Below are 25,963 nucleotides of genomic sequence, written 5' to 3' on the forward strand. Positions count from 1 at the left end.
CACACAATCCATTGCAAAATCCCCTAACGCATCCAACCCCTGCTATATATATTATTATCGACCCCAAGTGTTCAATCTCCAATTGCCATTTTAGCCCAGCAGAGCCTGGAAGTGTGGGAACACTAGGGGCTGTAAATTACCCCAGACAAGGTGTGCATTTTCCCCCTTAGTGTCTTCGGTCATGCCTGGAGAGCCCCGTAGGAGCATCCCCTGCCCTGACTTTGGGTCCCTGCCCAGAGTCCCAGTTTGGGTTGCACATCACTCCCTTGGTGGGTGTACGCCTTTCATTGAAGTCACAGAGTGCAAACACGTGCCCCTCACCCCCTATTCAGGCCATCTGTCACCCCAGCAGGGTCCCGTTGCCCCCTCCCCCTTCAATTCCCCTCATCACCAATACTTTAGTCAGTGGGTGTGTGCCGTACTAGTGCACACATTGCCCACGTCTTGATGTAGCCAGCTGTAGGCTTAGCTACTTGTGCGCTCAGCAGCTACTCTCAAGGCAGGCCGTTGTAGTAAGTCATGTGTGTTGAACAGCACCATTGCGTAAAGGTAGTTGGAGAGAAGGAGGTTGGTTCGTTGTTTGCTGGCTATTTACTGGCTTAGTTTATATCTCGTCTGTCATTCTCTAGAGTTTTTAGTGAAGAGGCATAGCTCTGCTCATTCAGATTAACTCATTCAGAAATTACTATCCCAAAGTACAAATTTAATTTAAAAAAACAAGCTAATTCATATCCCTTTGAGGCTAATTGTAAAATCAACGATTAGTAATGACAATTAATGTTAAATGGGAGGGAATCTAAACATTTACATATTGTAATGTCATTTTTGGATGATATTATATCGATATTTGACTCCAAGTGTCAATTTGTAAAATAGAGAAATATATTTTGCTCCTGTAGGTAGCATTAGCTAGCGCTAGTCGGCTGTACCTGCGCTTATACGCCTGTATTTTTCATCCTATAGCTTGTCCTCAACCTTTTTAAATAGTGAGCCAACATGTTTTCAGCACATTTGCCCTATCACAACCTTGTTTTCTCATGCGGTCTATTGTCTCTCTGCAGCAAACATGCAGTGTACAAAACATTAGGAATACCTTCCTGATGAGTTGCACCCCCTTTTGCCCTCAGCATAGCCTCTATTTGTCAGGGCATGGACTCTACAAGGTGTCAAAAGCGTTCCACAGGGATGCTCGCCCATGTTGACTCCAATGCTTCCCACAGTTGTCAAGTTGGCTGGATGTCCTTTGTGTGGTGGACCATTCTTGATACACACAGGAAACTGTTGAGCTTGAGAAACTCAGCAACGTTGCAGTTCTTGACACTTAAACTGGTGTGCCTGGTACCTACAGGCACGTAACCCTTGTGTGGTGTTCATGTTTTTCTTATTCACCCAATGTTCGCTGGGCTGATGGACCCATAATATTATTGGGTATTTAAAACAATACAGCCATAACAATTTACATAAAAATACTTAATGTTGACTGACTGCTGTTTTCTAAGGATAAAATGTGATTTTTGTAAACAAATCTATTATAACCAAGACATGGGTGGAATAAATCATGTTTGTCTTGAACAAATATAAATGAAACAAGGTTTTCATCACTTGATGTTTATTGCTTTGAACTCAACAAATTGTAAGGACACATTTTACATACAGTATTTTATGGAAATGATAAATGAGCCTCATTGAACACAAATTAAGGCCAGTCTACACACCACATGAGAGACAGTTTTACTGTGTGTGTGTTGCAAATGTATTTCTTGCACTTGATGCATGTGTACTATCTTCCTGTCCTTCTTGGGTCCACACACATTGCAGAGCTTCTTCTTGTTACTGGCTGCAATCTAGAATGATGGAAACGCTTAGTTCAGGAAGTTTACTAACATCTCACTCGCATATATAGTTACATCAGGCCAAGGTAGGAGAGTCAGACACACACCACTCACACTTCCGGTATTGTAGTTGTTGGGTCTGTGGGTCGGGCGGATGGTGCACCAGCATCCATGAATCCTACTCACAATGGCTGCAGAAGCTGGGTTCCTTGGGATATGTTTCCTCTGGATTTGAGGTCTTACCAATGCCTTGACCAGCTCTTCAAGAAAGAGCTTTCTCCTCTGGAGCTTCCCTCTGTTCCAATCTGGGTTCAACGCCATCTAGATGACAAACGTGTTGTACGTTGAGATGTCCAAGATGTTGAAGGTTATCACAAGTGGCCAGCATAGGGTTCTTCTTTTGCAGCTATAGCCAGTCACCAGTTTGTCTAAATTGTCCACCCCTCCTTTTGTGGCATTATCATTATTATTTCTGTTTTTTGATATTCCTGGCCACAAATTCTCCCATCCCTTTGCAGCGTATTCATGAGTACCACATTTTTGCCTTTGGCACGTAGGACACTACGGACATGTCAGCCTTGAATGCGAACTTCGAGGAATTGATAGGCCTGTTACGTGTATTCAACAGCTGAGGTGGGAGCTCTGACTTGTTAAATTTTTGTACTGTTCCTACCATCGTCAGCTTCCTCTTGAGGAGCTCCTGTCCCAACTTGTGCGAAGTAAAAAAAGTTATCACATGTGATGTGGCCACGGAATCCCTGTGTCACGTCCAGGTCGACCTCTAGTTATTATATTATAATTTATGATTTGATAGAGCAGTCTGACTGAGCGGTGGTAGGCAGCAGCAGGCTCGTAAGCATTCATTCAAACAGCACTTTCCTGCATTTGCCAGCAGCTCTTCGCTGTGCTTCAAGCATTGCGCTGTTTGACTTCAAGCCTATCAACTCCCGAGATTAGGCTGGCAATACTAAAGTACCTATTAGAGCATCCAATAGTGAAAGGTATATGAAATACAAATGGTATAGAGAGAAATAGTCCTATAATAACTACAACCTAAAACTTCTTACCTGGGAATATTGAAGACTTTCACATGTTCTCATGTTCTGTGTTCCTAATAGGGATGCACCGAGGTTACATTTTTGGCCGATATCCAATATATTCCGTGCCAAAAAACCTGATACCGATATTTAACATTTTAGCGGCCTTTTAAGCATTCTTGTACAGTTATATAGTTGAAACACACAAGTTATTTTGTTGGCATTTACCTATGTCCACGTGTAGCGCAGTATTTTTCGTGGCGTCATTACGTCATCTACCTACATTATATAGGTATGCACGTCAGCTTTGACATCAGTTTTGCACATCGGTGTTAAACTAGACATCGGGCTGATGCCGATGTTGTCATTTTGAGCTAATATCGGCCGATTCCGATATGTTCTCTGACTATATCGTGCATCCCTAGTTCCTAATGCTTTCTATAGTCAGTGATCAATATATTTGGAACATCAAATCGTATTAAAATCACCGTATCTAATTACAAGACATAGAATCCTGAAAATCGCAATACATATCGTATCGGCACTTAAGTATTGTGATATCGTATCGTGAGGTTCCTGGCAAGTACACTGCTCAAAAAAATAAAGGGAACACTTAACCTCTAATTCCTCCCAATCCCGGATCCGGGAGCACCCCCATCAGTAAAAAAGCTGACTAGCATAGCCTAGCATAGCGTCACAAGTAAATACTAGCATCTAAATATCATTAAATCACAAGTCCAAGACACCAGATGAAAGATACACATCTTGTGAATCCAGCCATCATTTCTGATTTTTTAAATGTTTTACAGGGAAGACACAATATGTAAATCTATTAGCTAACCACGTTAGCAAAAGACACCACTTTTTTTACTCCACCATTTTTTTACTGCATCAGTAGCTATCACAAATTCGACCAAATAAAGATATAAATAGCCACTAACCAAGAAACAATTTAATCAGATGACAGTCTAATAACATATTTATTGTATAGCATATGTTTTGTTAGAAAAATGTGCATATTTCAGGTATAAATCATAGTTTACCATTGCAGCCACCATCACAACTCTCACCAAAGCGACTAGAATAACTACAGAGAGCAACGTGAATTACCTAAATACTCATCATAAAACATTTATGAAAAATACACAGCGTACAGTAAATGAAAGACAAACATCTTGTGAATCCAGCCAATATTTCAGATTTTTTAAGAGTTTTACAGCGAAAACACAATATAGCATTATATTAGCTTACCACAATAGCCAGAAACACAACACCATTTACCAGCAGGAAAGGTTAGCGATCGTAACAAGCAAGCAAAAGATATATAATTTTTGACTAACCTTAATAAACTTCCTCAGATGACAGTCCTGTAACATCATATTACACAATGCATATAGGGTTTGTTCGAAAATGTGCATATGTAGCGGCACAAATCGTGGTTATACAATGTGAGTAGTGGCCAAACTTCAAGCAATCTGTCCGGCGCCATCTTGGAGAGGCACCTAATCTAATCGATAGCTATTCATAAACTTGACTAAAAAATACAGGTTGGACAGCAAATGAAAGATACATTAGTTCTTAATGCAACCGCTGTGTTAGATTTTTAAAATTAACGTTACTGCGCATACAGCGTGCGCTAAAGCGAGACCGCACCGAAATTCATGGCGGAATTATTGTTTAACATTTGTCAACATAAATACGAATTAACAGCATAAAGACTTCTTACTATTTGACGAGCTTCCATCAGAATCTTGGGCAAGGTGTCCTTTCTCCAGAACAATCGTCTTTTGGTTGAAAGATGTCCTCTTCTCCTGTAGAAATAGCAGCTAACGCTAGCCATGTGCCGGAGAGGTGTCCAACTAGCGATAGCGTGTGACAAAGAAATTCCAGAAAATCGCAATAAACTGATATAAACTGCTATAAGTCGGTTTAAATTAACTACCTTATGAAGTTAAGACAAAAATCAAATTAAATCAAAGCCGGAGATATAGAACTGCTAAAACGAAAGCTTTTCAGGACGCCATTGTGATGTCCCTCCTGCGCCAGGCGCCCCGTTGAAAAGAACGGACCTTCCGTTCCAAAAGCTTTTATAGTGCCCCAGATGGTGCAATCCACTCCATTCAAATTCTCACCGCTTACTGACATCTAGAGGAAGGCGTATGCAGTGCATGTAGCCCCATAGCTTACATGGGAATTTATAAACTGATCCTAGAACAGAGACCTCGATTTCAGAAATCTCACTCCTTGACAGGAAGTGTGCTGCAGAATGAGTTCTGTTTCACTCAGAGAAATAATTCAAACGGTTTTAGAAACTAGTGTTTTCTATCCAATAGTAATAATAATATGCATATTGTACGAGCAAGAATTGAGTACGAGGCAGTTTAATTTGGGAACGAATTTTTACAAAGTCGAAATGGCGCCCCCCTATTGACAAGAAGTTTTAAACAACACAATGTAACTCCAAGTCAATCACACTTCTGTGAAATCAAACTGTCCACTTAGGAAGCAACACTGATTGACAATAAATTTCACATGCTGTTGTGCAAATGGAATAGACAACAGGTGGAAATTATAGGCAATTAGCAAGACACCCCCAATAAAGGAGTGGGTCTGCAGGTGGTGACCACAGACCACTTCTCAGTTCCTATGCTTCCTGGCTGATGTTTTGGTCACTTTTGAATGCTGCCGGTGCTTTCACTCTAGTGGTAGCATGAGACGGAGTCTACAACCCACACAAGTGGCTCAGGTAGTGCAGCTCATCCAGGATGGCACATCAATGCGAGCTGTGGCAAGAAGGTTTGCTGTGTCTGTCAGCGTAGTTTCCAGAGCATGGAGGCGCTACCAGGAGACAGGCCAGTACATCAGGAGACGTGGAGGAGGCCGTAGGAGGGCAACAACCCAGCAGCAGGACCGCTACCTCCGCCTTTGTGCAAGGAGGAGCAGGAGGAGCACTGCCAGAGCCCTGCAAAATGACCTCCAGCAGGCCACAAACGTGCATGTGTCTGCTCAAACGGTCAGAAACAGACTCCATGAGGGTGGTATGAGGGCCTGACGTCCACAGGTGGGGGTTGTGCTTACAGCCCAACACCGTGCAGGACGTTTGGCATTTGCCAGAGAACACCAAGATTGGCAAATTCGCCACTGGCGCCCTGTGCTCTTCACAGATGAAAGCAGGTTCACACTGAGCACATGTGACAGACGTGACAGTCTGGAGACGCCGTGGAGAACGTTCTGCTGCCTGCAACATCCTCCAGCATGACCGGTTTGGCGGTGGGTCAGTCATGGTGTGGGGTGGCATTTCTTTGGGGGGCCGCACAGCCCTCCATGTGCTCGCCAGAGGTAGCCTGACTGCCATTAGGTACCGAGATGAGATCCTCAGACCCCTTGTGAGACCATATGCTGGTGCGGTTGGCCCTGGGTTCCTCCTAATGCAAGACAATGCTAGACCTCATGTGGCTGGAGTGTGTCAGCAGTTCCTGCAAGAGGAAGGCATTGATGCTATGGACTGGCCCGCCCGTTCCCCAGACCTGAATCCAATTGAGCACATCTGGGACATCATGTCTCGCTCCATCCACCAACGCCACGTTGCACCACAGACTGTCCAGGAGTTGGCGGATGCTTTAGTCCAGGTCTGGGAGGAGATCCCTCGGAAGACCGTCCGCCACCTCATCAGGAGCATGCCCAGGCGTTGTAGGGAGGTCATACAGGCACGTGGAGGCCACACACACTACTGAGCCTCATTTTGACTTGTTTTAAGGACATTACATCAAAGTTGGATCAGCTTGTAGTGTGGTTTTCCACTTTAATTTTGAGTGTGACTCCAAATCCAGACCTCCATGGGTTGATAAATTTGATTTCCATTGATAATGTTTGTGTGATTTTGTTGTCAGCACATTCAACTATGTAAAGAAAAAAGTATTTAATAAGAATATTTCATTCATTCAGATCTAGGATGTGTTATTTTAGTGTTCCCTTTATTTTTTTGAGCAGTGTATTATGACTCTACTTGCCCCAGTATCTGTGCGTTAGAGATTTAGATGAGTATGACGTGTTTCCCTGCCTAGGAAGCTCAAACTTGCCATTAGACAGCTCTGTCCAAAATACGTTTGTTACTCACCAACATTTGAGTTTCAATGATCAACTGTCTTAATTTACTCCGTTACAGCCGGTAGCTATGTACTTCCAAAAAAATGGAAAAATTGGCACTTCCAATGTATCGAGCTGTTTTAGACTTTCCACCTGTAGGTGGCCGTAATGAAAGTGCCGAATCGGATTTTATTCAGTTGCTTGTACATTTGTATTTAGACTTTTTGGAAGTACATAGCGTAATGGGAGTCAATGAAGATGGTTGCTCATCCATATTTGGTGAGTAACAAACTTATTTTGACATAATGCTTGCAGAGCTGTCTAATGGGAGTTTGAATCTGAGACGTGTCATACTCATCGTCAAAATCTCTAACGCGCCGATACTGGGGCAGACTCTATGACTAGCGTGATATTCCATTCCACTGCTTTAATGAGAGGAGCCCTCCGTCAGTAAGTTCCCTGCTCTCCAAATGGCACGTTTAGGGCCCACCCGTCACACACACTCATGACTCACTTAGTAATGGAACTCTGAGGAGGGGGACAACTGGGTTGTCACCCACCCACCCCCAGGAAAGCACTTATGACAGCGTCTTTTTGCGCCGGATGAGCCTGGCAGTTTTAAATGCCAGTCTGCAATCACTTCACACCTTTTAAGCCGTTTATATTTAAGCTTCACGGTTTCTTCTCATTATATACCAATCTGTCCCCATTAGCAGATATTGCAATTTTTGCGTCTCCCACTCACATCTGTCAGTTCTCAACTTGAAAAGAGAGAGGGTGGGATGAATGAAAGACGGACAGGGGAAAAGGTGCCGTGTTAAGGTGGACATGGATGGCGTGATGAGGCGTAAGAAACTATCGCTAAAGAAAATTTGAACAGCTCTTGCATCGCGTACTATCTGATAACGACAGTTGTCTTCCAGGGCTCCTGACTGAACATTTATTTGCATTTTGCAACCCTTTAACTTGTCGCAAGTTACATTTTTAGTTGGTCACATTACACGCTCACCTCAGTCCAAACGTCCTATTTTTACAGGCTATTAAAACAATGATTTGGTGAAACAGTAACGTGCATTATCCTCACAATTCCTGTAGTAAAAGTATTTGCCTTTTATTTTTATTATTATTATTTGTATTTTTTTTAAATTAGGCCCGATTTTTTTTAAAAGTTCTCATAACAATCGGAAATCGGTAATTTTGGACGCAGATTTTGACTTTTTTTTTTTTTTTTTACACCTTTATTTAACTAGGCAAGTCAGTTAACACATTGTTATTTTCAATGACGGCCTAGGAACGGTGGGTTAACTACCTTGTTCATGGGCAGAACGACAGATTTTTACCTTGTCAGCTCAGGGATTCAATCTTGCAACCTTACTTCTCTGCTCTACGGATCCCTTTTACGGGATCATTTTCCTAAACAACCGCTGAATTGCAGGGCGCAAAATATTACTAAAAATATTTATAATCATGCAATCACAAGTGAAATATACCAAAACACAGCTTAGCTTGTTGTTAATCCACCTATCGTGTCAGATTTCGAAAATATACTTTGCAGTGAAAGCAATCTAAGCTTTTGTGAGTGTATCAATCAATGCTAGAACAGTTAGCCTTATATTAGCTTGGTTAGCTTGGTCACGAAAGTCAGAAAAGCAATCAAATTAATCGCTTACCTTTGATAATTTTCGGATGTTTGCACTCACAAGACTCCCAGTTACACAACAAATGTTATTTTTGTTCGATAAATATTACTTTTATAACGCGCAACCCAAATTACGTTTTTTTGTTATGTTCAGAAAACCAAAGCCTCGTTCCGTTCGACGAAAATTCCAAAAAGTATCCGTAATGGTCGTAGAAACATGTCAAATGTTTTTTATAATCAATCCTCAGGTTGTTTTTAACAAACATAATCGATAATATTTCAACCGGACCGTAACCTATTCAATAAGAGAGAAAAAGAAAATGGAGAGCTACTCTCTCGCGCGCAGGAACTAATCAGAGGACACCTGACTAGTTTTGAAAAATCTCGCTCATTTTTCAAAATAAAAGCCTGAAACTATGTCTAAAGCCTGGTCACAGCCTGAGGAAGCCATTGGAAAATGAATCTGGTTGATACCCCTTTAAATGGAAGAAAGACGGTCCAGGAAACACAGATAAAAAAAATAAAAAAAATCACTTCCGGGTTAGATTTTCTCAGGTTTTCGCCTGCAGAATCAGTTTTGTTATAAACACAGACAATATTTTGACAGTTTTGGAAACGTTGGAGTGTTTTCTATCCCAATCTGTAAATGATATGCATATTCTACGATCTGGACCTGAGAACTAGTCCGTTTACCTTGGGAACGTTATTTAAAAAAATAATAATAATAAAAAAATAAAAAATAAATTGGCCCCTAGCATTGGCCCCTAGCAAGAGGTTAACTAGTCCAACGCTCTAACCACCTGCCTCACGAGGAGCCGGCCTGTTACGCAAATGCAGTAAGAAGCCAAGGTAAGTTGCTAGCTAGCATTAAACTTATCTTATAAAAACTCACTCAATCAATCATAATCACTAGTTATAACTACACATGGTTGATGATATTACTAGTTTATCTAGCGTGTCCTGCGTTGCATATAATCGATGCAGTGCGCATTTGCGAAAAAGGACTGTCGTTGCTCCAACGTGTACCTAACCATAAACATCAATCAATGCCTTTCTTAAAATCAATACACAGAAGTATATATTTTTAAACCTGCATATTTAGCTAAAAGAAATCCAGGTTAGCAGGCAATATTAACCAGGTGAAGTTGTGTCATTTCTCTTGCGTTCATTGCACGCAGAGTCAGGGTAAATGCAACAGTTTTGGCCGCCTGGCTCATTGCGAACTAATTTGCCAGAATTTTACGTAATTATGACATAACATTGAAGGTTGTGCAATGTAACAGGAATATTTAGACTGATGGATGCCACCCGTTAGATAAAATATGGAACGGTTCCGTATTTCACTGAAAGAATAAACGTTTTGTTTTCGAGATTATCGTTTCTGGATTCGACCATATTAATGACCTAAGGCTTGTATTTCTGTGTGTTATTATGTTATAATTAAGTCTATGATTTGATAGAGCAGTCTGACTGAGCGATGGTGGGCACCAGCAGGCTCGTAAGCATTCATTCAAACAGCACTTTCATGCGTTTTGCCAGCAGCTCTGCTGTTTATGAATTCAAGCCTATCAACTCCCGAGATTAGGCTGGTGTAACCGATGTGAAATGGCTAGCTAGTTAGCGGGGTCCGCGCTAATAGCGTTTCAAACGTCACTCGCTCTGAGACTTGGAGCAGTTGTTCCCCTTGCTCTGCAAGGGCCGCGGCTTTTGGAGAGCGATGGGTAACGATGCTTCGAGGGTGGCTGTTGTCGATGTGTTCCTGGTTCGAGCCCAGGTAGCGGCGAAGAGAGGGATGGAAGCTATACTGTTCCACTGGCAATACTAAAGTGCCTATAAGAGCATCCAATAGTCAAAGGTATATGAAATACAAATGGTATAGAGAGAGATAGTCCTATAATTCCTATAATAACTACAACCTAAAACTTCTTACCTGGGAATATTGAAGACTGATGTTAAAAGGAACCACCAGCTTTCATATGTTCTCATGTTCTGAGCAAGGAACTTAAACGTTAGCTTTCTTACATGGCACATATTGCACTTTTACTTTCTTCTCCAACACTTTGTTTTTGCATTATTTAAACCAAATTGAACATGTTACATTATTTATTTGAGGCTAAATTGATTTTATTGATGTATTATATTAAGTTCAATTAAGTGTTCATTCAGTATTGTTGTAATTGTCATTATTAAAAAAATCGTCAGATTAATCGGTATCGGCTTTTTTGGTCCTCCAATAATCGGTATCGGTATCGGCGTTGAAAAATCATAATCGGTCGACCTTTAGTGCCAAGTAAGACAACTGAGATGGTAGCCTATAAACAACTAAGCTGTTTCGTCTAACATAGCCAAGAAATGCATGATTGATTTTTCAATGTGCAACCTGTCAAAATAGGATCCAGAATTATCAGATTTATTTTTGACTCTTCAGAGTTTGCCAACATCTTTGTGCATATTGGCCTATATAGGATATATTATTCAACACCTGAAGAAGTGTGAATTTAAAACACAATGTCCTACAAAAACCTTCCAGTGCTAGGCTTAGGCTTCTTGATGTCGGTCTATTTACCGCAAATGGCGCACTACAGCCTACTCCAGTTGAGAAGTGGTGCCACAAACTGGATATTAAGAGGTGAGACATGCATGATATACTCACAGAAAGCTGTGACTAGAACAACATTAGTTGCTTTAAAAACTTTTTCCTGCAATAGTATTTTGAGCAATGGTCATTTGCTTGTGCTTCTCAGAATGCATCTCTCCCTCCTCTGTCAGTGGGGGGAGGGAGTGAGAGTCAGCAGCCAACAGCAAAACGAAACAGGCAGATATTTCATAGCAGGAATCAACACAATGCGTATATTACTGTTCTTAAACCATTGGTCAATCTACAGGAACGTTGTGTAGCAAAATCACCGGAAATTACCGACTTAAGCAAAATGCTTCAGTAAGAGGATGTCAGTGTCAGTAATTTTCGGTTTATTGTCTCAGCTCTAATAGAAAATACCCCAAATTCTCACCCCAAGCAAATATGCCTTGTTCATCCATCAAGTTGAAGTCCCCTCTGAATACCTGAGAAGCACTTTTCATTTGGGTGAATGGTTTTGGAGAAGGAAGGGTGGTTCCTGAATAGGCTAGTTTTGCTAGTCTCCAAGTTTTGACATCTGGTTTAGTTGGGTCATTGGCCCCTTTGTGTTGAAATGGACACTCTTCTTGCTCTATTTCGTGCTCTTGCAATCTACTCCAGCCAGGAAATATAAAGTCAGCACAGATCCCATCGCCAGCTCCCTGCTGCTCAAAGGATGGCAGAGGTGTGTACATGCGTGTGTGTATCTGAGGGGACAGAAAGTAGTCTGTGTGTGTGTGTGTGTAAGAGGGAGGAGAAGGAGTGTGTGTGTGTGTGCTCGGCTCACAAAGGCTGTGAAAATAAGCCATGCTTGACTTGGTGATTGACTGACCGGGACATTGTGTGTGTGAAGGCGCCTGGCTCTGACAGAAAACTGTGCCACTCACTGCTGGCCTCAGCCACTAAGCGAGTGAAGAACCTAGAGGGAGAAGTAGTGGTGAGAGCAAGTGACTAAGAGCAGAGAACCTTAAGAGCTGAAAGAGAGGGAGAAGTGGTGGTGAGAGCAAGTGAAAGAAGGAAGAGCTGGAGGGAGAGAACTAGAGGGAAAGACAGTGAGTAGAAAAGGAGGGAGTGATTGAGGAAGTGGGAGAGCCAGGGCTACAGTTGAAGGTGGATATTTACATACACTTAGGTTGGAGTCATTAAATCTAGTTTTTCAACCACTCCACAAATGTCTTGTTAACAAAATATAGTTTTGACAAGTTGGTTTGGACATCTACTTTGTGCATGACACAAGTAATCTTTCCAACAATTGTTTAGACAGATTATTTCACTTAGAATTGACTGTATCACAATTCCAGTGGGTCAGAAGTTTACATACACTAAGGCCTACCTTAAAACTCAGTGCTTCTTTGCTTAACATCATGGGAAAATCAAAATAAATCAGCCAAGACCTCAGAAAAAGATTGTAGCCCTCCAAGTCTGGTTCATCCTCGGGAGAAATTTCCAAATGCCTGAAGGTACCACGTTCATCTGTACAAACAATAGTACGCAAGTATAAACACCATGGGACCATGCAGCCGTCATACCGCTCAGGAAGGAGACGCGTTCTGTCTCTTAGAGATGAACGTACTTTGGTGCGAAAAGTGCAAATCAACCCCAGAACAACAGCAAAGGACCTGGTGAAGATGCTGGAGGAAACAGGTACAAAAGTATTTATATCCACAGTAAAACAAGTCCTATATCGACATAACCTGAAAGGCTGCTCAGCAAGGAAGAAGCCGCTTCTCCAAAACCACCATTAGCTATCTGGCAAGCATTTATGATGCCAGCGAAACACGTTCGTCACGCTCTAGGAACGTATTCCCTCCAAAGTTATAATGACAAGGTACCTCTCGGCCCCAAAACACAAGTTTTCTGCGGACTTGTTGGAGGAGTGCCGATGACGTCGCCCACTGTATGCGCTTTCGGTAGCCTGATTTGCATCGACTGAGAAATCTGCACACTGTGCATCCCTGACCACCTCATGAATTGGTCAGCTAGATCAGACCACAAAGCAACTTTTGTGCGTCTAGACCCGTCTTTTCAATGCGATCTACGTATTCTGATAAAGTCACATAAGTGAAGTGTAGGCATGACCAAAGTCACAGAATTGTACTTGATCCAGACAGATAAACTCAGCTACTGCTCTGTTCAATATTTGAGCTTCTTTTGAGTTGAGTTAACAATGCAGATTTCTGAAAGCTAGAGGCTACGCCAAGGCTACGCCAAGACGGGGTAAATTCCTAGAAATCAGAAGATAAGAGAAGGCGCTCTGAAGGGTTTTCTAAGAAACCTGACCAGCAACACTCTTCAGGAAACTCTAGCACTGGTGCAGGATAAACAGTGGTTTCTTCAGAAAGTGTGGTTTTGCTTTAAATTTTCAGGGTATTCTGGTATTTTTACATGAAAGGGTAATTTCATCAAAGACGGCAATACATTTTTTATCTGCACAGGCATGGTCGCAATTGGTCGGAGCTTCTGCCGTAACATTCCAAGCAATCTAAACCATTCGGCTTTGAGACTGGGTAAAATCCATAACTGCATTTTATTAACCCTTAAGTCAATTTCCACAGCCCTGCAGAAATCTAATGAGCAAGTTCTGTTTGGGTTAATTTGTTGTATCCACTGAGTCTCATCCCCTGTCATGTCTTCAATTGTCTCCCTCCACCACAATTCCCAGTCACACTTCCTAACGATGTTACCCAAATACTCTTCCCCCTTCTCCCTTCCCCCTTCTCCCTTCCCTATGGGGAACCAACATTGAGTGATGCAGTGATTATGTATTTTCACTGGCTGTTTAACTGTCAAAACACGCTTCCTGACAGTGTTACCCAAATACGCTTGCCCCCTCGAGTGATGCTGTATTTTCACTGCCTGTCTAGCTGTTAACTGTGTTTGTCAACACCGTCCTCATTTATCACTCTTCTTAAATATCATCCTCCATCCCTCCCTTCCTCCTGCTTTTTTGCTTCTTCACTGTGTGGTGTGGATCAGCAGTAGACTCACCAAGCAGCGCTAGCTAGTTAGCACATTAGCTCATTAGCACGTTGCGATGGAATCAAGTGTGTGGTGAATGGGCTGGGAGATGGAATTGGGAGCGATAGCAGACCTGCCAACTTGCACGCGTTTTGCGTACCATGCTTGCACGCAATTTGAGGTCAAAGTACACTGGTATGAAAAATACACAGAAATAGACTAGTTGGCACAATGTGGTTTTTGACTCAACCGTCTGAAGTTGGAGCTGAGCCAATCAGAGGACTTGGGCGAGGACAAAACTCTTTAGCTCTCTGCTCCGTCCCGCCCCCCGTAGTTGTAGTACTATCAAAGATGGTGGATAAATTAAAATAGTTCATTCAGGCCATTTACTATTAGTGATGCATCGATATGACATTTTTGGCCGATACCGATATCCAATATTTTCCTTGCCAAAAACAACCGATACCGATATTTAGAATTTGTGGCCTTTTAAGCATTCGAGTACAGTTAAATAGTTAACACACACACATGGACGCAGCGGTCTAAGGCACTGTATCTCTGTGCAAGAGGCGTCACTACAGTCCCTGGTTCGAATCCAGGCTGTATCACATCTGGACGTGATTGGGAGTCACATAGGGCGGCGCACAATTGGCCCAGCATCGTCCGGGGTAGGCCGTCGTTGTAAATAAGAATTTGTTCTTAACTGACTTGCCTAGTTAAATAAAGGGTACACACACACACCACACTGACCAAAAAGTTATTTTGTTGGCATTTACGTATGTCCCCATTACAGTAAAACATAATCAAAATCTATTTCTTTCACTTACTTGCTGTGCTGTTTCGTTGTTCATTTGTTCAGTCGTTTCATTCTCAACCAGGATTTCTATGGAACGCCGTTTGGGTCTTTGCGTGTCAAAAAAGATAACACTATTTGACGTGTCAGGACCTGAATATGACTGTACGTCACATAATAATTTAACGCGTTCATAATTTTTTAAATTACTGTTAAAGGAATTTTAATTCCTGTTTATCAACCAATTCAATTAAAACACTCTGCCCATAAATAAGAATTTGTAAGATAATTATCAGCATTAAATGGACAGAAACCAGTCTTAAAATCAATCAATCAATAGCGTTTATTCTCGAGAGTACTGATCATAATACATTTTACATCAGGTTATATAATAAAGATGATGTCATAGGTTTTAATGTCCACCCTCCTCTCGGATACAATGGCAGTATAGTTCGAGTTCTCATTACTGTCTGCCACCTGTTAAACTATCTACAACCAACCCAAGGTCTTTCCCCTCCCTGGGTAGAGACATCATTCTAGCCTGTCTGAAGATAAACCCATTCTTTCTAACAAGGAACACATAACATTCAACATTTATGATTATAATAAGATTCATTCTTACAGTAATATAGTAGTATTCTGTTTAGTTATAATTCTAAGTCAAATGTATACATATTTTAGTCATTAAACACAAAAATCCCGTAACAATTACACATTGATTACACTCACTCGTATTTCATATGTCACAACGATTCATCGATACGTATGCTATGATGCTGGTAAAGTTGTCTCGCGCACCTACAGTGCTGGTCATAAAAAAATAAGCTAGCTAGTTCATGGATGCAAACCATGTTTTTCCCCAAAAACAGCAAAACGACATCTGTTTCTGTAGCTATAGTTAGCTAGCTAACTATATAGCTAGGTGTCATCTAAAATAACCATAATTTATAAGACAGTTCAATTAAGCAAATAAGCTTAATGTTGGTCGGACCCATCTATGTGAATCTAGCCACAATAAGGATTAGCCACAACAGTGTACTTTGCAGTTAGCCTTCAAAATACAAGTATGTCATTGAATACAAATAGTAGAATTATGCCATAATAGAATAGATCATGCTAAACGAGGTTGGAATGTTATATTAAATCAACAATTAGACAATATGTTAATTTGACAAAAATCTGTTGAAATCACACTGGATTTATTATACTTCAGAATTACATTGGGGGCATACTTATTTCACTGTACAGCCTTACCTATGGTTTGTGGATCAATCAGTCTACTCAGTGACACCCAGAGAACATTAGCGTTGTAGCTCTTATTGCGTGACTCTGAAACAACTGAATTTAGCCACATTTATTGTCAGCCTATGTGTATTGAACACTATTCCCGAGGAAAAACAATACTGCGTGGATGTTTTGGAGTCTGATAACTCCGAGGAGGACGTTCGGGAAAAATATATTGGGTATTGAGTAGACTAATACCCCGTTTCATTGATCCCCAATACTTAGTTGATCCCCAATACTTAGTTAATCCTTTGGTGTACAGTGCAATATGAATGTCAATACACACAATAGGCTGACTGGGGAGGTGACTTCACACAGTCACAGTCCCACGATAAGAGCTATAACGCTAATATTTGCTTAAACTCTTCACAGTTGTTCTGTGGGTGTCACCGAGTAGACTGATACCCCATTTCATTGCTTCACATTGCAACCTTGTTGAACATGATCTAGTCTTAATATGGCATGATTCCACCAATTGTAACCTTCTGCATCACTTTCAAAGAGGTACTTTTATTTTGAAGGCAAACTGCAAATTCCACTATTGTGCCTAGCTTCACAACACATAACCCGGTCCGGTCGAGCGTTGCTAGCTGGCTGCTTATAACGGTAGCTTTTGGCAACAGGGTTAAGTAGCTGGCTAGCTATTTATTTTTATGAACTGAAGTTCAATTTTAACAGGCGAACAACAAGTGGCTACCTAGCTAATACTTACTCACAAGGATTCATTGCTAAGAATAATGAAAATGACTGCAGTTTCCACTGGTCAATGTTTTCAGGCTGGTTGTATTGGTGCTAGCTAGGTACCAAGCTAAAGCTAGTTCGCTACCCCAGAAGTTGCGGTCAAACAAATAATGCTTTATTACCAATGCAGTATTGTAAACACATCATTCGTGGCCGGTGTTTGCAGACTTTTTGGTACAGCTTTGACACTGCTACTGATACTAGTGGTGGTGCTTGGCTTGCACTTGCAAATTCAGAACACACAACATTCTATCATAGAACTGTGTTATTTGAAGTGTCAAATAGTGTTATTTGACTATCTTTTGACACGCAAAGAACCAAACGGTGTTCCATAGTAGTATTTATGTATGTTGTCCAGCATGACAATGCCACCAGCCATACTGCTCGCTCTGCGTGATTTCCTGCAAGAAAGCAATGTCAGTCTTCTGCCATGGCCAGCGAAGAGCCCGGATCTCAATCCCATTGAGCACGTCTGGGACCTGTCGGTTGGGAGGGTGAGGGCTAGGGCCATTCCCCCCAGAAATGTCTGGGAACTTGCAGGTGCCTTGGGGGAAGAGTGGGGTAACATCTCACAGCAAGAACTGGCAAATCTGGTGCAGTCCATGAGGAGGAGATGCACTGCAGTACTTAATTCGGCTGGTGGCCACGCCAGACACTGACACTGACCCCCCCTTTGTTCAGGGACACATTATTCAATTTCTGTTAGTCACATGTCTGTGGAACTTGTTCAGTTTGTCTCAGTTGTTGAATCTTGTTATGTTCATGCAAATATGTACACATGTTAAGTTTGCTGAAATAAACGCAGTTGACCGTGAGAGGACGTTTCTTATTTTGCTGAGTTTAGGTATGCACGCCAGCTTTGACATCGGTTTTGCACACTGGTGTTAACTTCTCTAGGGTAGGGGGCAGCATTTGGAATTTTGGATGAAAAGCATGCCCAAATTAAACTGCCTGCTACTCGGGCCCAGAAGATATGATATGCATATAACTGGTAGATTTGGATAGAAAACACTCTAAAGTTTCCAAAACTGTTAAAATAGTGTCTGTGAGTATAACAGAACTGATTTGGCAGGTGAAAACCTGAGAAAAATCCATTCATGAAGTCGTTTTTTTGTTGTTGTAGTTTTCTATTCAATGCCATTACAGTATCCATTGACTTAGGACTCAAATTGCAGTTCCTATGCCTTCCACTGGATGTCAACAGTCTTTAGAAATTGTTTCAGGCTTGTATTCTGAAAAATGAGGGAGTAAGAGCAGTCTGAGTGAGTGGACCCTGCCGTGTCACAAAGCTTTTTCATGCACGCGACCGAGAGAGTGCCTTTCATGTTTACCTTTTATATTGACGACGTTATTGTCCGGTTGAAATATTATTGATTATTTAGGCTAAAAACAACCTGAGGATTGAATATAAACATCGTTTGACATGTTTCTATGAACTTTACGGATACAATTTGGATTTTTTGTCTGCATGTTGTGACTGCGTTTGAGCCTGTGGATTACTGAAGAAAACGCGCGAACAAAACGGATGTTTTTGGATATAAAGAAAGATTTTATTGAACAAAAGGAACATTTATTGAGTAAATTAATGTCTTCTGAGTGCAACCATATGAAGATCATCAAAGGTAAGTGATTAATTCTATCTCTATTTCTGACTTGTTTAACTCTTCTACTTGGCTGGTTACTGTTTGTAATGATTTGTCTGCTGGGCTATGTTCTCAAATAATCGTAAGGTATGCTTTCGCCGTAAAGCATTTTTCAAATCTGACACCGTGGTTGGATTCACAAGAAGTTAATCTTTAAACCTATGTAAAATATGTTTTGTTTTCAGAATTTTTTATAATGAGTATTTCTGTATTTGAATTTGGCGCTCTGCAATCTCACTGGATGTTGGCCAGGTGGGACGCTAGCGTTCCACATACCCTAGAGAGGTTAACCTGTTTGGGCTGCAGGGGCAGTATTGAGTAGCCGGATAAAAGGTGCCCATTTCAAACGGCCTCGTACTCAATTCTTGCTCGTACAATATGCATATTATTATTACTATTGGATAGAAAACACTCTCTAGTTTCTAAAACCATTTGAATTATATCTGTGAGTAAAACAGAACAAACTTCCTGACAGGAAGTGGAAAATCTGAAATCGATGCTCTCTTCTAGGGGCTGCCTATTAAAGTCCTTGAGATTTATTCGTTTAGATGCACTTCATACGTCTTCCACTAGATGTCGACAAGGAGTGAGAGAAGAAATGAACTGTGTAACTTGATCTGGGCTCGTATAATTGCTCTTTGTATGACGTGTCACCAGTTTCCTGTTTTCTGGAGAGCGCGTCATGGGACCTGGATTTGCCTTCTGATAAGCTGTCGCTACTATCTCCGGCTTTGATTTTATTTGATACATGTGACAATATCATCGTAAAGTATGTTTTTTCAATATAGTTTTATTAGATTTTTGAAATTTATTCGGGACGTTAGGCGTGTTGCGTTGTGTGCCTTTGTTCAGAAAGGAGAGCTTCGCGCCACTTGGCAAGTGCGCTTGCTAATTCAAGAGGGAAAAAGGACGTTCTAAATCCAAACAACGATTGTTCTTGACAAAGGACATCTTGTACAACATTCTGATGGAAGATCAGCAAAAGTAGGACCCATTTTATGATGTTATTTCATATCTGTCGAACTGTGTACTATTAGTTTTGCGCCCAGGTTTTGGGCACTCGGTCGCCATAACGTAAGCCTTATGTTGTAATGAAGTTATTTTTAGAATTCTAACACGGCGATTGCATTAAGAACTAGTGTATCTATCATTTCCTATACAACATGTATTTTTTAGTTATGTTTATGAATAGCTATTTGGTCAGAATATGTGTGTCAGAAAAAGTGTCAGAAAAAAATCCGGACGTTGGGGGGAAAAGTAGCTACGTTAGCACAATGTATAACCACTGATTTCAGCTCTAAATATGCACATTTTCGAACAAAACATAAGTGTATGTATAACCTGATGTTATAGGACTGTCATCTGATGAACCTTATCAAGGTTAGTCAAAAATTATATATCTTTTGCTGGTTTGTTACGATCGCTAACTTTTGCTTCTGGGAAATGGCTTGTGTTTCTGGCTATTGTGGTAAGCTAATATAACGCTATATTGTGTTTTCGCTGTAAAACACTTAATAAATCGGAAATATTGGCTGGAATCACAAGATGCCTGTCTTTCATTTGCTGTACACTATGTATTTTTCAGAAATGTTTTATGATGAGTAATTAGCTATTTGACGTTGGTGTCTGTAATTATTATGGCTGCTTTCGGTGCAATTTCTGATTGTAGCTGCAATGTAAACTATGATTTATACCTGAAATATGCAAATTTTTCAAACAAAACATAGATTTATTGAATGACATGTTATAAGACTGTCATCTGATGAAGTTGTTTGTTGGTTAGTTTGGTTGGTTCTTGGTTAGTTAGGTTGGCTTTGTGCATGCTACCTGTGCTGTGAAAAATGTCTGTCCTTTTTTGTATTTGGTGGTGAGCTAACATAAATATACGTGCTGTTTTCGCTGTAAAACATTTTAAAAATCAGACATGTTGGCTGGATTCACAAGATGTGTACCTTTCATTTGCTGTATTGGACTTGTTAATGTGTGAAAGTTAAATATTTAAAAAAAATATATATATTTTGAATTTCGCGCCCTGCACTTGAGCTGGCTGTTGTCATAAGTGTACCGACGTCGGGCTTGCAGCCAGAAGAAGTTAAACTAGACATTGGGCCGATACCGATGTTGGCATTTTTAGCTAATATCGCCCGATTCCGATATGTTCACCGATATATCATGCATCCCTATTTACCATTGTGAAAACATTGTCAGTTCCTGTCTACTTAAGGGGGTGGCTCTCACATAGACATCAATGCGATAGCAGCTGGGTCTGGTCTGCTCAGTTCTTTGACTTCAATTGAACCAGGAAAAACCAGGGCAGGGTTTTCTATCTTCCTCCCGAGCTGGATGGCAGCTCTCCACTTCATCCGTTGATACCACTGATGTGTGAGGGGGGGGGAAAGGGTAGGGAAAATGAAGAAAGAACTGTTTGCTATTTTCCCCAAAATTGTTTGTCAAGCACAAACACTATTTCGTTGTTAGCTACAGCGTTGTTTAGTCAACTAGGCAAGAACACTTTCTTTCCCGGACATGCTGTGATCTCAACGGTTGTAGGCACGAGTGCATGTTCGAGAAAGGAAACGTGTGGTGTTGCGGTAGTTCAGTTTTTCGCCGCTGCGTGGATGGAAACAGACATGGCAGAGAGCTGTTCCGCAAATACCGGTCCGTCCTTCACAGAAAGTTATGGTATACTGTTAAAGACTAGTAGGCCTATGTTAATGAATAAGTTGTTGATATGTTCTCTTGATGTAGCTTTATGTCAACCATAGTGGTGTGATACTAGATGTCATAACAGTCAGTTCACCAATAAGGCATGTTGAATGAACGGTAGACTAGGTCAGGGATGTAGATGTGAAACTAGCTCATATAGTGCTAGTTCAGTTGTTTCATATTCCAAATAGCATACAGTAAGCTACTACAATTGCTTCCGGTGGTTTAATTATTTAGAATTTTCTCCCCAAACAGAATGAAGCCAGTTTACTTTTTCACTAGACTATGCACATAAAAGCACCTACATTAATGATTAATTAGAATAATCATTACCCCTAAATTGAACCCTAGAAAAATGTGTCATTAAGACCACCTCAATTTAATTTGGGTCAAACACAGTACTTCTGTGTTTGATACATTGTTTGATATAATTTAAGACTCTTAGTTTCAGGAAATGGCAGTTAACAAAAATGCTCCAACTTCCTAAGGGGAAGTTGACTGACATGCACCCGGACCTATCCCCTACCCAACCTTAGGCCTACATCAACACCACCTTGTCAGAAAATCCTGGCGAGAGCCCTGACAGTGCATTTAAATGTATTTCTAGTTAGCTCCTGAAGAGCAGCCAATTACCAAGTACCCATAAGTCTATAGCCTACCATTCCTTCTGAGGCAATCTTCTGCCACATTATTAGACAAAAAAAGTGCTTTTGTCTATGATTTGAGCAGTGTGGTGTCGCTGGGCCCGGGGGTGCCGATACTGCGCTGAAGTGGTTCTCATAAAAATGATTCACGGTTGGCAGGTCTGCGATAGGCTGGCTGATACTGTACTTCAATGGCACTTACACAGACAGGAATATTTGCCCATGAATTTTCATGATTGTTATCATTCCATATTATTAACCTGTTTTTCTCTCTCCCTCTCTCTTCCTCTTCTACAGTGGATCTAGGCTCCTTATCATGGGACGACCTGGAGAACGACCTGCCAGACGAGCTGATCCCCAACGGAGGCTCTGGCTTGGGGGGTATGACGGGGGGTGCCATGCCCTCCAACGGGGGTAAAGCCAACCCTGGAGGTCCTGGACCTCTGGGCTCCAAGGTCCCGGACGCAGTGGCCAAGCACAAGCAGCTGTCAGAACTCCTCCGGGTGGGTAGTGCCTCTGGTCTCACCGGGGGTGCTGGAGGAGGGACTCAGCCCGGTGGCATTGGGGGTCAGTTGGGTGCAGCACACGGGAAGAGCTCCTTGGGTCAAGGGTCGCCGAAAGCGGGGACCGGACAGAACTTCAACCAGTCTCTGGGGGGCCACGCCGGGATGTTAGCCCAGGGTGGGCAGCACCAGCCGGGCCAGGTGATAAACGGAGGCCTGGGGCTGGGTCCTGGAGGTGGACGAGGCCGGGGGCAGTACCAGGCCATGCAGGGAGCACCAGAAGGAGGAGCGGGCAGCTCGATGGCAGAGACCCTCACACAGCAGGGCGGGCCGCAGGTGGGCGCTGCCACCCTGAACGTTGCCACCACCGCCCAGCAGCCGGGCAACATGAACAAGGTGAGTGACAGGGATGAGAGACTCAGACACACACACAAACTACACTCTTAGTCATAGAGAGGCATGTATGAAATGTGTGTCTGCGACAGAAAGACAGGTCTTGAATGTGCCAAATCAGAGAGCAGCGATATCTCTTTATAGCTCTGCTTTGTGTGTGTTGAATCATCATTTGTACAGGATCATCCGTGAATTCTCAGCTTTGGTGCTAGTTACTGTGGCACTGTGTAGAGCAGATCCATCCTGATTGGGTGATAGCTCTCTGATACTGCTGGGAACTAAATCGGAAACAAATAAATACCCCCCGCAGAACTCTTAATGCCCAGACGTCATCCCTAGCCGCGTCCTCAGAGCATGTGCGGACCAGCTGGCTGGTGTGTTTACGGACATATTCAATCTCTCCCTACCCCAGTGTGCTGTCCCCACATGCTTCAAGATGGCCACCATTGTTTCTGTACCCAAGAAGACAATAGTCATTTAGCTCAGTTACCATCGCCCCATAGCACTCACTTCTGTCATCATGAAGTGCTTTGAGAGACTAGTCAAGGATCATATCACCTCCACCTTACCTGGCACCCTAGACCCACTTAAATTTGCCTACCGCCCCAATAAGTTCACAGACGATGCAATCGCCATCACACTGCCCTATCCCATCTGGACAAGAGGAATACTTATGTAAGAATGCTGTTCATTGACTACAGCTCAGCATTCAACACCATAGTACCTTCCAAGCTCATAATTTAAGCTTGAGGCCCTGGATCTCAACGCCGCCCTGTGCAATTGGGGCCTGGACTTCCTGACGGGCTGCACCCAGGTGGTGAAGGTAGGAAACATCTCCACTTCGCTGATACTCAACACTGGGGCCCCACAAGGTCGCATGCTCAGCCCCCTCCTGTACTCCCTGTTCACCCATGACATGCATGGCCATGCACGCCTCCAACTCATTCAAGTTTGCAGACGACACAACAGTAGTAGGCTTGATTACCAACCACAACGAGACAGCCTGAGGGAGGAGGTGAGGGCACTCGGGAGTGTGGTGTCAGGATAACAACCTCTCACTCAACGTCAAAAAAACAAAGGCTGTGATCGTGGACTTCAGGAAACAGCAGAGGGCGCACCTCTCTATCCACATCGACGGGACAGCAGTGGAGAAGGTGGAAAGTTTGAAGTTCCTTGGCGTACACATCACGGACAAACTGAAATGGTCAACCCACACAGTGTGGTGAAGGCGCAACAGCGCCTCTTCAACCTCAGGAGGCCGAAGAAATTTTGTTTGTCACCTAAAACCCTCACAAACTTTTACAGATGCACAATTGAGAGCATCCTGTCGGGCTATATCACCGCCTAATATGGCAACTGTACCACCCACAACTGCAGGGCTCTCCAGAGGGTGGTGCGGTCTGCACAACGCATCACTGTAGGCAAACTACCTGCCCTCCAGGGCACCTACAGCACCCCATGTCACACGAAGCACAAAAAGATCATCAAGGACATCAACCACCCGAGCCACTGCCTGTTCCCCCCGCTACCATCCAGAAGGCAAGGTCAGTACAGGTGCATCAAGGCTGGGACCGAGATACGGAAAAACAGCTTCTATCTCAAGGCCATCAGACTGTTAAACAGCCCATCACTAACAGAGAGGCTGCTGCCTACATACAGACTTTAATAAATGGATCACTAGTCACTTTAATAGAGTTTACATATCTTTCATTACTCATCTCATATGTAAATACTGTATTTTATGCCATCTATTGCATCTTGCCTATGCCGCTCGGTCATTGCTCATCCATATTTATATGTACACTACCATTCAAAAGTTTGGGGTCACTTAGAAATGTCCTTGTTTGTGAAAGAGAAACACATTTTTTGTCCCAGTGTAGTCATTGTTAATGCTGTAAATGACTACTATAGCCGGAAACGGCAGATTTGTTAATGGAATATCTACAAAAAATCCAAAATGGCGCAGCAGTCAGACGTCTTTTGTCTTCGCCATGTCCCGTGTATATATATTTTTCTTCGCATATCTTTTAAAATATTTTTTCTAAAACTCAACTTCAAAACACTCTCCTGGAACCCGCCCAATGTGGTGCGGATCTGTTTTTTTCCTAAAGTATTATTCACCTCGAATTCGAAATCCCCCAACAGAAGCCAGCCAGCTCACTAGCTACTAGCTAGTAGTCAGCTAACCACTGCTAGCAGTCATCAGCTAACCTTTAGCTCAGAAAGCTCTCGCCAGTTTGTACAACGTGACTCAAACCATAGCATACCGGACCTATTTTCTCTCCATATCCCCGGATTCCTACAGCAAGCTCTGGACATTTTCACCTGGATCTTTGCAGCTAGCTAGCTCCTATCCGAGTACTGGCTAATGTCGGTCCCGGAGCAAGCACCAATTAGACTGGAGCTAGCCCATGTTAGGCCCTTTCTCCCGGCTAGCTAAAGAGGCCCATCAGCCACTCCTGGCCTACAATACCCGGACCCTTTCTACTGCCGGTACGGGGCACGGAACCCCGCCGATCCTTCATGACTGGACTACGACGTAATCTGCTCGATGAGGTTCTCAACTGGCCTCTACATCGCGACCACCCCTGAATGCCCATCCGCTAGCTGTCTAGAGCATATTGGACTGTTAGCTGTATAGATCCATCGGCCAATTTCCTGGGCCACTATACCTATTTTGCTAATTGGACTTGGACCCCTCTGCTACTCGGAACCCTACTAATCCATCACGACTGGTCTATCGACGTCCAAAACAGACTTTCCTCCGTCGAGACGTCCCTCTAAGACCCGTCTGCTAGCTTGCTAGCCCCGGTCTGCTAGCTGTCTGAATCGCCATGTCTCCAGCCAGCCCAACCACTCACTGGACCCCAATTGATCACCCGGCTACGCATGCTTCTCCCTAATATCAATATGCCTTGTCCATTACTGTCCTGGTTAGTGATTATTGTCTTATTTCACTGTAGAGCCTCTAGCCCTGCTCAATATGCCTTAACCTACGATTTAGTGCCACCTCCCACATATGCAGTGACATCACCTGGTTAAAACGTCTCTAGAGACAGTATCTCTCTCTCATCATTACTCAATGCC

General features: G+C 42.5%; 1 protein-coding gene across 4 annotated transcripts in view; it reads left to right on the forward strand.

Annotated features, from left to right (window-relative positions):
* The window catches only part of crebbpa (CREB binding protein a), a 69,915-nt gene that overhangs the window by 2,092 nt on the left and 41,860 nt on the right, over nt 1-25,963 (forward strand). For all 4 annotated transcript variants that reach the window (XM_038960427.1, XM_038960436.1, XM_038960451.1 and 1 more), the window contains exon 2: nt 22,278-22,879. In XM_038960427.1, the coding sequence (XP_038816355.1) occupies nt 22,278-22,879 (602 nt within the window). The remainder of the gene's footprint in view (nt 1-22,277; nt 22,880-25,963) is intronic.

This window comes from Salvelinus namaycush, chromosome 2 (genome assembly GCF_016432855.1).
Source record: "Salvelinus namaycush isolate Seneca chromosome 2, SaNama_1.0, whole genome shotgun sequence".
NCBI lineage: Eukaryota > Metazoa > Chordata > Actinopteri > Salmoniformes > Salmonidae > Salvelinus > Salvelinus namaycush.